Source organism: Diadema antillarum, unplaced genomic scaffold (genome assembly GCF_040938485.1).
Source record: "Diadema antillarum isolate AM-2024a unplaced genomic scaffold, OU_Dant_1.0 seq00000768_RagTag, whole genome shotgun sequence".
NCBI lineage: Eukaryota > Metazoa > Echinodermata > Echinoidea > Diadematoida > Diadematidae > Diadema > Diadema antillarum.
Window position 1 is genome coordinate 2,933,629 of NW_027271658.1, and position 18,372 is coordinate 2,952,000.

Genomic DNA, 18,372 nt, shown 5'->3' on the forward strand with positions numbered 1-18,372 from the left:
ATTGGGTTGGATACAGGTATTCAAATTCTTCATTCAGACAGTTCTTTTTAATAATTTCTGTGAGGTGTGGTCATTATATTGTGGTGCTACACTGCTGCGGGTGATATGTAACAGCAGCTTCAATTTCGGTGTAATATAACTGGTACCCCAGGAAGCTTTGCAGAAGACCCAGTCCAATTACCAGGGTAGTTCTACAAATATTTTTGTATATAGTGATGAACAGAAACCTTTTTTTTTTTACCTGAGTGAATGTTTTTCAAAGTGTTCTATCAAATTCAACCAGAGGTATCTCTAAATATTATGCACACCTGCCATGGCATGTATTCTGCCAGATAGTTGTTACAAGCCATGCCATATGACGTTGTTGTTTTAACTACATTGTATGTCTCATGATGTGGTGGTTAGTAATGGGGCCTATGATTGGGACTGTGCAGTTTGTCCAATGTGTGAAATATGCACACTATTGGTTGAACTTCCTAAGTCATACTCACTGGGAATTGCATTGTCACCCATGAGAGGACTGAGAACTGGACCAACTGTCACTGCACATAGCATCTTGTTGGCTTTGTATGTGACAAAAATTCTTAATCTCAAAGGTATTATTTACCATTTGCCGATGAAACAAATACCCAGCTTTAGTACTTCAAGATAGTGCTAAAATGTGAGGTAGGCATAGAAACAACCAATGTAAAAATGTTACCAAGTAGGCCTATAACCAATGTTAAATAATTGTTAGATATGCAGAATATAAACAATAGTTATGACAAAATTGTTTCTAGAATAGATATTGTTAAAATTAAAATTGAACATTTCTAGAATACCAGTTCTGCAAAGATCTGACAGTTTGTCTTCCAGACATATTGCCTATATGTATTGTCCTTATGTGATCTCTTCCTATCTTATTACATCCATTCTCTCTTTCTCTCTCTACTTTGTTTTTATTGTTGTCATCTTTCCTGCTTTACATCTCTATCCAGGAAGCTCCTTCCCGTCCCTTCTCTGTCCATTATGTCTTGACTTTGTCTTGTCAAGGAATATTTTTGTTCTTTATTTCCCTCGACTTTCTGGCTGTCCCAAAAGTGCATGCCCCATGTAGCTTAATCCCTAGCTGAAACCAAGCCAGAACATGCTTATTGTTGGCGGGTCAGTACTGGCACATGGCACACTTCCTGTGAGATGCAGACATACACATAAGGTCATATGAGTGAGATGTCTGTCCAAAGACTTCAGATTATTCAATTTGATTAATCCTAACTTATGCAACCCTTGTTTGTGTCTCTTGAAAATGAACCAAATTGAAAGGTAAAGTGATAATGTTTACTGTAGCAGGGATTGCCAAAACTTGCTTGAAAATTAGACAAAAACCAAAAGAAAAAGCCAGTGAGCCTTTGTGCAGGTGAACTCGGGCTGCCAAGCAGTTGTCTGCTGGGGCATTTGCTCTTCCTTTCAAGCAAGCCCTCTCCCAGGTGGCCCAGTAAACTAGCCTGACTCTTATATCTGTCTCTGTTTGGAAGCCAGTGCATTCATTGTCTTAGCTTTTTGATGACGTTCAGGCTGTGCAGTGACTGTTGTGGGGTTGCCAGGGTCGACAAGTTTCTCTGGCGCTTGGAAAATCCCCTGACTCATAAGGAACATAAAGACAGACTTCCACACCCTACAGACAGTGTCACTTCTCAGCTCAAACACTCTGTGTCACCCATGGACAGTACTCTAGTGAGAAGCACTGAGAGTCTAGTCTAGATCAGACATAAGAGAGGGAACTCGTACGGCTTGACAAGTGCTGAAAAGTTCAGTCAAGAGTGATGAGAAGTGCTCTTCATCATTTCATGAGTGCATGAATGAGTGCCAAAGTTATTGTGGATGATTTGTGGTTAATAAAACAAAGACACCTGCCCCTCTGCATGTTGCAAAGGCTTTTAAACATGAACTGCCAGGAATTTTTACTCAGAATTCATTAATTTTTGTACTTCCACACAAAAAAGTACAACACAACAAAGAACCCAAACAAGCCCAAGGGGTTTAATTAATAAGTACACTTATGACCCCCCCCCCCCTTTTTTTTACCTTTTTCATCATTAGTGAAGAGATAGAAGCAAGCAAGAGATTCCCTTGTAGCCAGTTGATCAAAATCAAGCATCTTGCTGTCAGCCATTCCCACTGACACCTCATGACAGTGAAGTAACTTTTGGGTGAAGGAGAGGTGGCTCTTATTGATTTTTTATTAAGCCCTCTTGGCCCAGTTAGCATCCTGACACCCACAAGATGCCGATATTGGTCGGCTGGTGGTGTGCAGCCTGCCATGGATGCCCAGCTCTGTGGTCACTCACTTTGCCTTGGCCGCTGCCTGCTGTTCTGACATGGAATCCTTCTCTCATTATTTTCGTCTCTGTCTTTTTCTAAATAGCTCTGCCTCTTCAGCAACCTCAAATGCTTGCATTGAAAAGATGGAGAGAGGAGAGGAGTAGTGGTTGCAGGGGTAAACACCTGTTCCAAATTCATGTCTTGAACACCCTGAATATCATGGGACAACCAAGTTCTACTTTGAATGACAATTGGTTTGGGTTTTTTTCCAATTTGTGAGATAGTATTTTATTGTTACTGAAAATGAGCAAATTAACTTCATGCTTTGATCTGCAAAGAAATGTTGATAATCTTCAATAAAGCATCTAGTTTTCTCAGTCAATAATTTTAACAAGCGGTACAAATGTGAGTGTTTCATGGGCAAATGGGTTCCTTTCATATAACTAGACTTTTGTAATGAGTATTAGATGATTCAGCTAAAAAAACAGAACAAACAAAAATGAAGCAAGTAAAAAGAATTTAGCCTAATGAATGATAATCATCTTCGGATATGCCTGTTTTATCAGTGCCATTTTATAACGAAAATCAATTTTATTTGAAACCATACCATAATTGACAAAAATGAAGAGGACCAGACCATTTTAACTATGAAAAATTTTGTGCAACATTGACAACAAGAAGCATATGTCGATAATCAGTATGATAAGTTCAGCTACTTGAAAGAAACCATGGCAAAGTAGAATCCACACAGAATTTACAGTCATATGATTGTTTTTCCAATTACTTTTTTTTTCCTTGTAGAAAATTTATTGTCTTGGTAGACAATGTATCGTGAATGTATACATCTGTGAGCAATTCTGTTTCCAAGATTTAATAGAAATACACCAATAGGAGAAGTAACAGTTGCAATTACTGTGTTGTATTTTTAAAGCAAAATTAATGTGGAAAGAGATGTAGTTGGCATCATACCACTGGGGGCTATTGGCAACAAAAGAACAGTGACCCCTGTAAACCCCAATCTAGTGGTGAGCAAATAGATACCTTAGCTAACTCCAAATCCTGAGCCATGACTTTACATGAAAGTTCTACTTTTTTTTGGGGGGGGGGGGGATGGGGTATGTAGTGGAAAAGGAGTGTAATTCTACCACCTCCCCTGAATAATTCATTTTCATCCAACAAAGAGGTGTCTGCCAGTTCCAGAGCTATACTAAATCTTGTGCACTTCTTATGCAGGATTAGTGATAATCTGCCATGGTATCTCACAGGCTTTCTGGCCAAGGGGAAGAAGGCTTAGAGCAGATTAGACCATCATGCCACTGTTGATCTTCAAATTCTCAAATGTGCTATCTTTCCTTCTGTCTCTCATTTTGGGCAAAAGAGGTGCAAAGAAAGTAGAACGATGATAGAATGTCATGTATTTATATGAAAGCTGTATGTGTTTGTAGTGAGGGTTGCTTTGAGTTTGATGCATATATGCTTGCTTACTTTACCGTGCCTGTGGTACTGGTAGTGATAATGATATGTAGGCCATACTGTAGGCTGAACTGGTACTTGGTAAACTGATTCACATATCACTAATAAATGTTTGTGATACTGAGAGGCAACTTCACTTTGTGAAAGATTGTTTTAATGTGAGTCCAGTGCTGGAGACTGTTTGTGTGTGGGTGTGTGTGTGTGGGGGGTGGGAGTGGGAGTGTATTATGGATTGGTATTGCAGCTACTGCTTGTACTGGTGTGAAAGAAAAATTCGTGATTTTGCTGCCCAAGATTATGATGAAGAAAAGTGAGAGAAAATAGGGACTTTCATATGTTGATGCAGACATTTTGTGTGTATGATTATGAGGGATACAGTGAGGGATATTACAGTTCTTTACATGTGTCTTCTACTGTGATAGGGAAATATGAACTATTCATCAACAAATACCAACTCTACAAAAGTTGAAGCAACGTCCTAGTTGTTGATTAACGCTGGAATAGTTTTGAGCGGCTGGTCAACAAATCATAGATATGGGAGATCACTTGCTTATGAATGCGGCGATGACATATTCGTTGGCAGATTAACATCATCAAGAAAGACTGGGAGCTTCTGGTTGGCAGTGTACGCTGGTGCCTCCATCACGATCTCACATCAGAAGCTGTGTTAACCATTAACACTCGCAGAGAGGGAGGAGCTGGGTAGAACCCTCTGGTCCTGGCCTTCTAATCTTCTTTCCAAATATCTTACCTGTCCAAAATACTCAGTGCTGGTTAATTTTAGACATGGGGGAGTGTATGGGCAGTCTTTCATCAAACACTGGATGAATAGTGGTGTCAATAGGGTTCAAGTTTGAGTAAGGGAATGGGGTGATAACATTAGCAGATTTTATCCCTGTGAAGGTTTCCTTCAAGAGATGACTCCACAGGAGCTTGCACTATACAGTCATTGTCTCCTCCATCCCCTTCTCTCCCCTTGCCCCCCCCCCCCCCCCCCCCCCCCTCCGCCTTTTTCTCCCATATTTTAAGTCATTCATGGCAGGAAGAAAAGAACTTTGGAATTCCCTGAAAATGGAAGTTTGTTTTTTGACTTAGTATCCCTTATTCAAACATAGAGGAGGTTGACCTACAGTAAACAGTAACCGGCTCCTGTGATATGTTCATGGGAGGGAAGTACACACTGGTTACAATATCCCCCACCAGTGTGCTTTATTATATGCCCAGATCTTGGTAAAAGTTTGTGTGTGGAAACAAGATTATTGTATGCCTAAATGGGAGTAAAAGGTGGCTGCATGCAAAATAAAAGCAGTGGATGAATTTTGAGCTTGATGTGGTAATAGTATTTGACAGATGTAATGATTTAAGGAAAGAGGGAAGTGTGTGCAACACTGACTAAACCTACTTTTATCTCTTTCCTCTCTCTGTTTCTGATTGTACAGGACCAAAACCAAAGATGGATGACCACTCCCGCATTATTCCTCCGCCCATCCCAAACCCAGGCCATCCCTTCACTGACAGGCTGACTGAGTTCACTCACAACTTTCCAGGCAGCCGCTCATCATCCTGTGCCATCCGTGGAATGCGACCCAACCCCCTGAATTCCTCTACCAATACCTACATGCAGCAAGGTAGGTTTAATCTCAAGGCAGATTCACACACAAGCGTTTTAGGATCGCAGTGCAAATATCAGTTTTATTTGGAGCTATTCACACATGGCAGAAAGCAAAGAACTGTGCATAAGCAATGACTGGAGCGTGACCTAAGACACTCTCACCCCAGGTCTAGTGCAGCAAATTCCATCATTGGATTTAACATACTGGATTCCCTTTTTATTTGAGGACCATTCTTACAAACTGATATATGCACTGTAAAGATGGATATTTTCACATGAGTATTTTTTTTTTGTTGTTCTCTGCCAGCTAAGATATTTTCGTGTGAGTTTGATTTTGCATAATTAAGATTATCAAGACTTAATCACATGTGGTGTTCTTTTTCACTAGTTTCTGGTCATGCAAAATGTGCAAAAATGTCTACCTTTCCGGTATCATGTTGAGGGGGTTCCCAAAATATGGAAGTAGACTGTTTTGTTTTTTTTTTTTTGTCCATACATCTGGAATTATCAGTTTTTGCATCATGTTGCAAATATCATTTTTAAGTGTTTAATTCTGTTATGTTTGTGAAGAGGGTTTCTTCCTAATTTTCGCAACACTAAACGTAGTCTGTTTTCATGTGGTTTATAAACTTAGATGTGAGCATCCTAAATTCAATTATTTTTCAAGTGAAGAAACCTCCAAGGGCCAATGTTTTGGAAATACAGGAAGGACTGCCATGGTTAATGCAATTGCAGTAACCATAGAAATAGCTAAGGTACTCATAATCGATAGAGTACACCCAAGCTGACACCGTAGTTACTGCAGTTACTGTTAGCTGTAAGGTGCGATAATGCTGCCTTTTATTGTAAACAATTGACTGTGCGAGATTCATGGTACAACAGTCAGTTCAGCAATATTAAGGAGTGTTACAATACTTCTCATACATCATTGTACTCTAAAGCAAGTAGTATTTGCAGCATGAAATTTTTCATGAATTGGAGCTGACAGCATTTTTCGTGGCATGTGATTGTTGGAAATAGTCTCTTGCATTCAGTGCATCCAGTGTAAACAAGGACTTTTGTTAGAATTCACATGAAAATTACTTGTTTTACAGTATTGTAAATGGGTGTAGGGTTATACTGGAGGAAAGCTTTGTCTTAACAATCTTACGGTGCATTTATTCCCTTGTTTTAAATTTATTCCCTCATTGCATGGATTTTGTTTTTAAAGCATATCAAGTCGTACTCGGAACCATGTGTAAGCAGATATGTGTATGAACAAACACTTGTGTAAAGGGCAATGAGAAAAGACAGCATAGAATAACTTGTTTTCTGACAGCTAGTCTTTTGTGATGAAGATGGAAACATTAACAAGGTACTGTCTGCCTGCCGAGGGAAGACAATTCCACCGATGAGACACAGAGTACCGTAATAGCTTCGAGCAGTGTTCTTGCAAGAGTGCGGCAACTGTGTGATGATAAGGGGGAGAGAGAAAAAAAAAGGGGGGGGGGGGTTGCTCAGAGAGCCTGGCTATCCAGCAACATGAATCCATACACTCATGTGCTCATTATGCAAGAGAGAGTCACTCTGAACGGCCGGTCATTGACACAAGAGAAAGGGAACCGTCCCGGTATCTTATTTGTTAAGGTTAAGAGGGACGGGGGAATGTTGGCTAGAGGTGTCTGTTGCATGGCAGAACACAGAGGTAGCTATTTGTACGTAAAAAGAGTCAGGAAGCCTCTAAACTCTATGTGTGGTAGCAAGAGAGAAATGACAGTTATTTCTTCAAAGAAGCTTGTGGTGAAGGAATCAATGACAATATTGCACCAATGGCAAACACAATTCTACCAAAACGATTGCAATATCTTTTATACCTGCCAACTTTTTGTTTAATGGTTTAAATTAAGCATGAATAGAATGGGTTTGCAGGGGGGGGGGGGAGAAACAGTTCATCTATAACTTACATTCTATTTATTTTGGATGTTCAAAATCTATGGCACAATGATGAGTATTACTATGAGATGAAACAAAAATAAGGCTTTACACAAAATACTGAAACAAAACGATTGTTGATCAAAGTAAACACATGGCAGACCAGAAATCAATATGAGTACTGGTATGTGAAAGGAGGACAGTGAAAATAAGACAATGACGTTGCAAAGGCAAATGCTGATTAAAGTAAAGTATTGTATTTCAAGAAAGCTACAATGTGATTCCAAGAGTATTGGACAAGGCTGACTAATAGTTTGAATTGCCTGGATAAAAACAAAACATAAAGTTTTTTTGTTTTGTTTTTCATACTAGAGTCTGTTTTGTATGTATATTGCCAATAGCGAAAATCAATGGCAATCGTTAGACACAAGCTTGGGAAAGTTAGCGCAAGCTGCATTTCCGCTTTACAGCTTCCACGCTGGGCTTTCTTACTTGCGGTTGCTGGGGAGCTAGTAGCTATCTTGTCCTCCTCCAATCTTGTGTAGGGATAGAACTTTGCAGTTTGTATTATCCCAGTGGCTGGAGTTTGAACCAATTACACGAAACAAAGGTGTCATGCTGTCTACCTGGTTTCCAGTAACACCGTTTGTTATCCCTCCCCCCCCCCCACACCCCCCCCCCCCAACTAATTCAAACTGAATTGGTGTGGCTTTCATTTTGACTGGCTACCTTACATGATCCAGCTCAGTCAAAGTTTCCTTTTGAACAAGAATATATAAGACAAACAAACACAAATTGGACATGAGAAGACGAGACAAGAAAAACACAACTTGAAATCAAATACAGTGAACCTCACGGTGCTGGGGAATGAAGTACTGCTATTACTGTGCATCCAGTGGTTTTGTTGTTGTTTTTTGTGCGTGTGTTTGTTTGTATTTTTCCTTCCGCAAAATATGTGGGAAAAACTTGAGGTACACTGAATTAAGAAATAAGAGTGAGAAATGCACTGTCTGGAAAGAGATGAAAAATTTTTTGAAGCAATGACAAAGCCATTGGGATCACAGTACAACTAATCAAGAGGGATGAAAAAACGATTCAAATCACTGTATAGATTCTTTTGTATACCGCCCAACCGCTACAGTATGATTTGGGCGGCGGAGTTTAACTACATGACCGCCGATAAATCGCGTACCACACATGTACTATAGATAGTTTGTACTGTGGGTGGATGCATAGCTACCACTGCACTCTGTAACTCAAGACTTTTGACTGACGTGGCACAGAGGATTTGGATGCACCTCCTTTCAAGAATTTACATTCAAATCATGGTTTTCGATGTGTCATGTGAACAGTTCACTCATTCTTATAACCAATTATAATCATCTTTCTGATCTTAATTCCAATTCATAACAATTTTTCCCTTGTGTGTAACCACTGCTAGTGTCGTGTGATAATGAAATACAAAGTTCAATGCCTAGCTCACAGTCATCACATCATCCTTGTATGTCTGGAAGTGATAGCTATTTGTAGCATTTGATTTATACCATGATGAGAAAGAGCATTATGATTTATTTAGACATATGATCTCTTTGTTTGTCTTTTTTTCCACTGAGAGGGAGAAGAGGGGGTTTTCAAAAATAAACTTTGCAAAAGTTTTCATGCGCATCTGGTTACTGTAATCCATGTTCCCTAACATTTGAAATTTGCCTCATCTCTGACCTTTTCATGCACCCAACATGATCTTGGCACCCACCTCCCAGAAAGAGGAACAGGGGTTTTTCCAATGTCAGAGCCTGTTAGGATAACGTGGGTTAAATTCTTCTGTGCTACGTTTGCTTCAGCTGACTTCAAGCCATGCATGAATGGATGTAAATGACACGATGTTAGCAACAACATTATGGGCCCTGCAAGTGTGTAATTCCATGCATTGCTTTAAACGGGGGTGAATTGTCTTAGAAATTGGCATGTGGCCAAACTAGATCTTCGGACTTTTTTGTTAGCGTCCCAACGTACTGGCATGCTTCCAGGCTTGCACGTTTACAGTAAGTCTAGTTCTGCACCATGAAGTTTATCCTTGTTACTATCATTATGAGATAAAGTGCAAAATGGAGTTTTCGAAAAAATGTTGATGATTTCCTCTGCCAGTACTTTGATATGATGATCTCCAGTCCTCTCTGATCGTGCTTTCATTTTTTCATCTCACCCATCCTCCAGTGAAAATAAAAAGACAGTGTGGTCTATACCCTTCTGATTTGTTTGTTACAGTAGGTCATGAAAAGAAAGCAAGTTGTTGGGGGGTTTCATCTTATAGAGTTGTATGTCATTAATAGATTGGGCATCTTGTAAAGTTTTGTTGCTCCCAATGTATTGGAATCCTCCCCCTCCATTTTTCCTGTATTTTCATGAGTCCCTTGTGGGGGTTTGTGTTTCTTTTTCAAACTGATATGCCATGGTGATTCTTCTTTGGGCATAAATCACCAAGTGAAGATGGAAGTTGCTTCTCCTCCTCTGGCCACTATCTTCTGTCCCTTCGGCCGCTCTCACAAGAGGGCCGTACATCTTCCGCAAGAGACAGTGAGCGTCAGAACATATTGTCTCCGCAGGGCAATTTGCCGGGCGCTTGCCTACCCTTTGGCCCGACCCTGGCAGTGGCAACAAGCGAGTAATTTTCGTCTTTTGTGTCAGGCATGGCCCCTCTCATCGTCGCGGCTGAGGAGACAGGCAGGAGATTAGCCCCAAACTCCTGGACCCATGCCTTTATTCCTTTCTTTCTCTTACTCCTTCTCTTGCAGAATTGCATACTTGACTGCACAATCACATACTAAGGCCTGACGATTTCTCACCCTACCCTCCAACGGCCATCTCTTCCCCTCTTCTCGAATCTCCACCAACTGCCCCCCCCCCCCCCCATCTCAAACACAAAAGCGACCGGAAATGGACTCCAGTGCCATTCATGCCATAGCCGTCCATTCTCCAAAAAATCCTTTATGGCTGTTTGATTGTGTTTTATTGTATATGTGTTTATGAGTGTGAATGCATCATTCCGAGGGAAATAATTGTGATATTTGCATTGCTTTGAATTTTGTGCCAAGCTACTTTTAAACCCATTAGACATCTGGAGTAGGCTGTATTAGAATGAAGAGGAGCCAAAGGTATTGTTTAGTACACAGGATGTCTTGACAATCCAGACAGGAAAATATTCATCATTTCAGTTTTTTGAGAGAAAGGGTAAATCAGGGAGGAGAAAAACACCCAGGGAAAGAGGAAATAATTAACTGAAAGCATACAAGTGCTGAAATGGGCTATTTTATCTGATTAATAGTCTTATTTGTAGGCTGAATTTATGTGAAAAGTGCCTTTGACAATACTTTTTGGACAAACACTTCCTGTTGACAAAAATGTTGGTGCTCATTTAAACCAGTACCCAGGATTAAATGCAAGAGAGAGAGAGAGAGGGAGAGAATGCAATGGCCTGTAGTTTTGACACTCTGATTAATGACAAGTGAGCTGGATACATGTATCTGGGATATCTTGTGAAGTGGGATTTAAAAAAAGACTGTAGTTACATAACTTGACATTTAATTGCTGACAGTGGTTTTGAAGTGGTGTGTAGGCTACAAACAATTAGATCTTAATCTGGTATAAGTGATGGTGAGGTGTGATGAGAAATGTGCAGTGCAATTCTCCTGACACTACTGACGAAGAAAACCACAAGTAAAAAGTGCATCGCTTTTTATAGATTTCAGTCTCCTATGTAGTGGTAATGATTTCTTTATCCTGTTAGTTCTCATTACGTGATGCTCAGTCTTTTGCTCTGTACTTTCCAGGTCCAATCTACGATTTGCTGCCTTTCTCGAAACAATAATCTTTCTGAACAACATAGTGCAATGACTTGTGTGTGTCTCTTCCCTAATCTTTCTCCCTCATTCTCCTCCTCCTCCTCCTCCCACACACACACACACACACACACACATACACACACACACACACACACACACACACACACACAAATGCACACTTTTTTCGTCAAAATTCTGGTAACAATTACAGGGCCCTTGCCATGCAAAGGCAAATGAAGCATGGACAAGTGCGAAGAGGGATAAACTTGGCGTGCTTATTTCAGCGGTCATTAATGACAAGCCTAGTTGAGGCAGAAGTGATGGAAATGGATTTTAAATGCTAGGCAAGTAAAGTAGGAGAGAAAGTCTATACCAGAACATGCAAAAAGGCATGACTAGACTTGAGCAGGACACATTAGGTCATTATAGCACATTGGGGTATGGCACAGCATCCTATTCTGGGATAACCTTTGCCAGTTGATCTTGTGAAAGACATCCATTTTACCATTATTTTTACTACGGTATGTCTATGCGCATCTGGATTGTACTTTTCATGGTGCATTCAACTTGTAATTGCTTTAGCTCTTGTAGATTTGATTGTTGTGTTAAGTGATGACTTTGGAATATTGAAGGAGAAGAGAAGTGACTGACTGACAAGAGACCTGGCATCAAACCATTTTAACTCCTGGATGACTTTTCTTTAAACAGGTCCTACCTTACACGAACAGGTAAAGACAACACCGGTGGTGGTACAGGGTCAGTTGTATCACAAAACGTCCTACCATATAAGATTTTTGCAATAAAGCCTAAAATATAAGGAGATATCATTATTTTTCTCATTAAACCATAACTGTAGACGGTTTAGTCTGGAAACATTCTTATTATAACTACTGTTCACATTTTGTATAATTAACAATTCTAAACATCGACTATACTGGTTCAAATTTTTACATTGGTTGTTTCTATATTAGGCGGGTTGTTTTGTTTTTTCCAAACTGAAGTCATATTTTCATTTAATGCTGTCTGTTTAATAAGTCTTTAAAAAAACTGATACCAGTGCACTGATGTCATGTCATGAAACATGTATTTCCCAGAATTGCTTACTTGGCTCAGATATCATAATGTTAAAATGTGCACACACATTTTATGTTATATGCTGATATGAAACACACAAAAGACTATCAAAGACAGAGATAAAGTCATATATTAAGTAGCCTTTGTTGATTCTGTGGACAGTGACATTGAAGATGAAGGGTGGAGTCCAGTAGGGGTCTCCTGTAAGGGGTCAAGGACACTCTCTTCTAGCTTTGAGGGAGTACAAAGACCCTAACCTTCTGCCCCTAATCCATTCATTTGTTTGACAGAGAATCATTAAGTGCTTCCAGATCAAGGTAGTTCTCTGGGGTATGTGCAGAAAAAAAAAAATTCAAATTAGCACCAGGAGTTCTATTAATTTGTTTTTCTTTGAAAGACCCTGCTGCCTGAATTTATGAAAGTTCTTGAGTGTTACCAAGGAGGTTCGAGAAATGGAGTCACAACAGTCTTATTCGCTTTGATCCCGTGCTCGAAGCTGCCACTCAAAAATATTTGATGTATGTGTCAAACTGGATCTGCTGCTCAGATGCGAAGACAATTGACTCGTGTCTCATTGCATAATCACCAGCCACTTTCCATGGAAGATATGTCTTTGTGATGGTAATTACTTTTCGCTATCCCTACTTACAAACCATGGGCGGTAGACAATGGTAAAGGCACAGGGGTGCGCGAATAGAAATTGCTCAAATATTGCTGAAATAGATACATGTATCAAAATTATTACACTGTACGTGTCTGTATGCTAATCTGACATATTAATTTATAAAGAACTATACTTGAAGATGATACCTTATTAGTTTCATTTGGTGGAAATAAGGAGAAAAGTGATAAAACTGGCTTTCCATGAGGGTACTTTCACAAAATACAGCTCAGATTTACACTTTTGCACATATTTTCGAACAGAATTGACTGTTGTTTTATATGCTTTATCATTAGGTGAAATTACATTGCATTTGATAAATAAATGAGCAGCACTTACCCGATATTATGTTAGCATTAAAAATGAATCTTCAGATTGCTCAGAAAGATGGCGGCTTCAAGCATCGAACATCAAAGGCACAAATGCACGTGTGGAATTCTTTTGTCCGTCCATAGAAAACTGACAGCTGATTGAATAATTATAGTCAGGTGTAACTCCATTTCTTGAACCTCCTTGGTATTACATTAGAGTTGTGGTATCTCTGAGATGTATAAGATATATGTTCCTTATTCCACAGCACATTAGACTTTGTATAATCCACTATTCTGAAGGAAATAAAAACAATTCATCTTCTTTTCGTTCCATTGTGTGTGATATCACTCAAGCTATCCATGCATGCTAAAAGTAATAATTTTGCAGTGAAAATCGATGAAAACTTTAAACAGACAACCCTGAACTCTTGAGTAGATCACTGATTGTCCCCTCCAGGGCCAAGCTTACTGGCTGTCAATAACTCTCTCCTTCCATGTAACAAACCCAGCTGATGACTGCAGGAGCTAGTCTCTGTCTCAGTCCTCTTTACTCCCAGCAAACGTCCAATTACCACATTTACCACATTTTCAGTAATAGCACCATTTCTGTCTCTTCGATGGATTATAGAGTGAGAAGTCGTCAACAAAGTTTTAAACAGGGATAGTTCTAAGAAATTACAAAGGGGTTAAGGAGTGGTATTAATTCTGACTGTAGATGCACTTAGCTACCCTGACCATGACCAAGTCTACCATGTTGTCAGCACCTTTTGAGGCAGCAGTGCCCTGCATCCCAGAATCCAGTGTGATGATGAGTAGGACAGGTCCACTGCTCCTCCATCAGATGGGAATTTCATGTGAATTTTATTTATGGTAGGCAGCAAGTATCAAGCAAAATTCTTGGAACATGGCAATGCAAGTACATATACCAAATACTGGTAAAAAGTGTCCAGAAGATGAAGGATAAAATGTTGGTTTGAAGCTGTGGCCCTGACATTTATTGCACTTGTCCTCTCAGGTAGCATGCTTGCTGACATTTAGCAGTGCTGTTTAACATGCCTTTTGTGAGCATGTACACTTGGATCTTTGTGGCTTGAAGTGGGGGGGGGGGGATACCATGTCAGAATGGAGCAATGCATTATTAGTGTGCTTGTCTGGTGTCTGTGTGATACGTATTGAAAGCTGAAATATATCTGAAAGCTATGATGCCTAGACCTGTCTAATGTAGGCTATAAGTTTTTCTTTTAATACTTTGCAAACTCTATCTGGATATTCAAGAACAGTGTATAGGCCTAATTTGTTGTTACATTTGATCTCAGGTACACGTTATGATATCACCTGAGGAAGAAATTTGCTAAACTACCGAGTATATTCTTTGTGGTGTCTTTTGGTCAGTTAATTCAAGCAAGATTAATTCCTTATGGAATTCTAAGTGATGGTTTACATACTAATGTCAGATTTTAACCAAATATTACGTGGTGTAAATTTGCATATTTTGAGAAGGGGGAGGGGATAGGAGAGAGAGACAGATAGAGCATGCTCAGTCCTGCCTTCCTAAAGCTTCAGTAGCTCATGGCAAAGCATTTCAATCTGTGCATGAAGAAAGAGTTTGTATACATGTATGGTAAAATGTGTTAATGAAGCAGTGCCCACAAACGTCTGGTTTCCTGGTAAGACTACCCCCAACCTTGCAGAGATACTTGGTAGTGGCTTTCACTGGCATGGCTGTTAACCTTATGAAGGTATTAAAGTGAAGAGAGGGTGGGGATTTTATAAGATATGACTAAATTACTGTCTTCTCCCTTTAAAGAGCAAATCAGGTCCAGACCAAAGTACTGGTGTCCATGAGGTGTGTTAAAGCAAGATTAACAAAGAAAAAGAAGATATGATTGAACTACTGGTGTCCATGAGGTGTGTTAAAGCAAGATTAACAAAGAAAAAGAAGATATGATTGAACAAGATATATTGATACAATTGTTAAACCATTGCTGCGAGGAATTGGGTGGTCCCTGCACTAAGTCTATTGGACATTACCATCTCTGAGAGTCAGCCAGTTTAAGAGAAGCAGTCTTTCATGAGAGAAAATCAAAGATGCCGTCATCTTCCCAGGTAATTTTGTTCTCTTTAACACCAATCGGTGACTCTGGGAAATTGAACAAATTTCAACTCCACTAGAGAGTTGAACATTTGTTGTGAGAGAAACAAACATGTTGGAGATGGCTAGGGTTTGTTGAAAACAACAAATAAAAATATCTCACATTGATTGTAGTGATCCCTGTTAACTCACATTCATTCTCTGCTAAGGTTTATTGAGTCTCATTCTCCTTCTTTCTCTCTCTACATAATGTGAGGCAATGAAGATCTGAGTGCCATTTTTAGATTGAGGAATGATTAATGAGTGTGTATTAATGGCGGCTTTCGTCTCGTTCTGTTGTGTTCCAGGGAATGCTATTTCAATAATCGAGGAATTTGGTCATGCCTCATTTGAGCTGAATAAATCAGTCCAAGGCAAGAGAAATGAATGGAAGTATCTAAGAGAAAATAATGGGGGAAGAAACAAATCCATACAGTGTGGATGCTATTAGTCCGCTGAACTTGATAGCTAGAGGCTTCTCCTACGACTGAAAAACTGCAAACAGCTGGTCCTAGAATGATTCGTGCAATTGAGGGCAATGCCCTGGTAGGTGGTGTCAGGGAACACGTGGGAAGAACAAGGAATGCTGGGAAGGGGACTGTTGTTTGAAAGCACAGACTAGGGAATCTGTTGTGTGGTGAGATAGAAGAGCAGAAAACATTCAATGTACATGTAGCTTGTTTTATCTCAAAAATCCTATGGCTGTGGATGAGAACATGTGTACATCTTTACGACTTGCATGATAGGTAAACATTCCTACTAGAGATTTCAAAGTATATATATATTTACTGGATGTACACGTTGTAGAATGTATGCTCATCAACGGTACAAATAATCAAATGAGTCATATTTCATATCTTATGCAAGAGATATGATGTTCATGTGATTTTGTCTTCAGTGGATAAGAGCCATCCATTTTTTCATTTCTGCAGCTGTCAGACTGCTGGAGAATGAACATACCCATCACAGCGGATCATGTTATCTGTGGGGGGAAAATGAGAAGCTGCCTCCACAAGTGTTGACTTGTAATACTAGGCAGCTGTGTAGTAATTGTTTCTGGTGTACCATGTCTCTCCAGTATGTGTGGACTCTAGCAAAACATTGTTTTTCCTGCTGCTGGAGTGATGTCATTGTACCTGTATGGAGGCTTGGTTGGAAAACATCAAAATATGTATCATGCTGCGTAAACAAGACAAAGCTGTGTACTGCTTCACTATCAACTACTCTGCAAATGGATTTCATGAGCAAACGTGCTAGTGCCTTTGGTTGTTCAAACAAACTTTTGTTAGATAGCTTTTGTGGTAAAGCTGGGGGGAGGATTGAATTTAGAATTTGTCATTGTTTTTGTAATCCATTGCATGAAAAAAAAAGAGCATAAAGAGATACATGTTGTATTGACAAACAAACCAATGAAGGTGGCAAAATCAGAGTTGCATTTTTCTCTGCGCAGCTTCTCGTTTTTCTGCTCGTCCTCTGGTGAGCGTGGTGCGACCATCCTCTTGGCCAACGAGGGCTATCGAATGTCGTTCCATTTTAATGGCTTATTCAATAAGATGAATAATGCAGTGTAATTGGAGGTAGACAACCTACCATCACAAATGTGAAAATGTCATCTCTCCGGGATCAAATTTCACTCCCAACTTGAATTTTAACTTTCCGGAGATTTTTACATCTCTCCCACTCTCTCTTGTCTCTCTGGTCTAATTGTCAAGGTTTGCCTTACTCCAGACACTGCCATCCAGCAGAGAGAATAAGGGATTGAATTTCAGTCGAACTGCAAATTGTGTAACATTCTGTTCTGGCATGGTAAAATGATTTGCATGTCGTGTGTTACTGGCTGAAGCTATTTGTGTCGAGGAGAATTTCAGCATCAAATTTGCAATGTGAAGACTGCATGTAATCATTGGTGTCCATGTTCGCTCTGTTATTTTTGCCATACCCCCTTCACTTGGAAATACAAAGATAGAGAGAAGGAAAAATAGAATAGCATAAGGCATTTTCTTTGGTTTCCTTTCAAACTCCTGTGTTTCTCACGCAATTAATTTGTGATAATTAATGACACACACACAAAATAATTTCTCTGGCATTGCTAACACCTTCATCAGATCTTTTGCATCTTGCACATAAGATACATGGTGGTTATCAGTAGTACGTACATGCCAGAATTATGACAGAAAGCCTGACGAAGAAAAGAGAAGACATACATTGTATTGACATCTCGCCTATCCATGATAAAATGCGAAAACCACAATTTCAATTTTACAATAATTGGAAAGGAATCACCTGAGAGTATTCATTGGGACAAAAGGACTGAAATGTTTGCTGTTGGGATTAACAAGACTGGGTATAATTTTGTTTTTGTAATGAATGCCTTTGCCTGTGTTTCCTCCTTGAATCTCACTTATGAAATATTTTAATGATTGGTTTTCTCTTAAAGCTCTTCTGAGTTGTGTTTGAGGTTTGACTTTGTAAGATTAGAAAGGCCTTTTCAGGTAGATCTTCCAAACTTGGAGAATTGTCAAGTGATTGATATTTGACAAGTCGTTATGGTGCTCACATTGCCCACTTAAATTTGTTCAAAGCAACCAATAAATTTCATTTTCAGCTGTCAGCAGAAAATAGTCACTTTTGTTACATGAATGCAAAGCAATTATTTATTTATTTTTTGCGTGTTGACAAAACAACATTTTTTCCCATTTTATTTCATTGAGAATGGAAGTGATGATACTGAATGCTGTTTTACTGCTCCGCTAATTGCTGGGCGAGTAAAATGATGACAGGTTACTTATTTCATGCAAACTCACCAATTGGTTGGTGTTGTCAGGATACGTGGGAGCTCCAGCTTGTCAGCCATTATTGAACAGGTGTTTTATTATTATCATTTTGTTTAAAGTAGAACTGTAGTTATACCCTGTTGACACCAAAGGCCTGGGCCAAGCCTTGGCTGCCCGCCCCCCCCCCCCCCCCCCCCAATTTTGTGAGCTTCTTCCAAGAAATTGGGAGGCAGGCAAGTCTTACTATCTCAATCCTGGCATGTTTTCAAAACAACAGTCATATAT

The 18,372-nt window shown here is 39.6% G+C and overlaps 1 protein-coding gene across 1 annotated transcript in view; it reads left to right on the plus strand.

The window, feature by feature from the left end:
• LOC139738795 (uncharacterized) overlaps positions 1–18,372 on the plus strand; it is a 51,528-nt gene that overhangs the window by 22,165 nt on the left and 10,991 nt on the right. Inside the window, exon 3 of the mRNA XM_071649434.1 lies at positions 5,214–5,506. Within this exon, the coding sequence (XP_071505535.1) occupies positions 5,214–5,506 (293 nt within the window). The remainder of the gene's footprint in view (positions 1–5,213; positions 5,507–18,372) is intronic.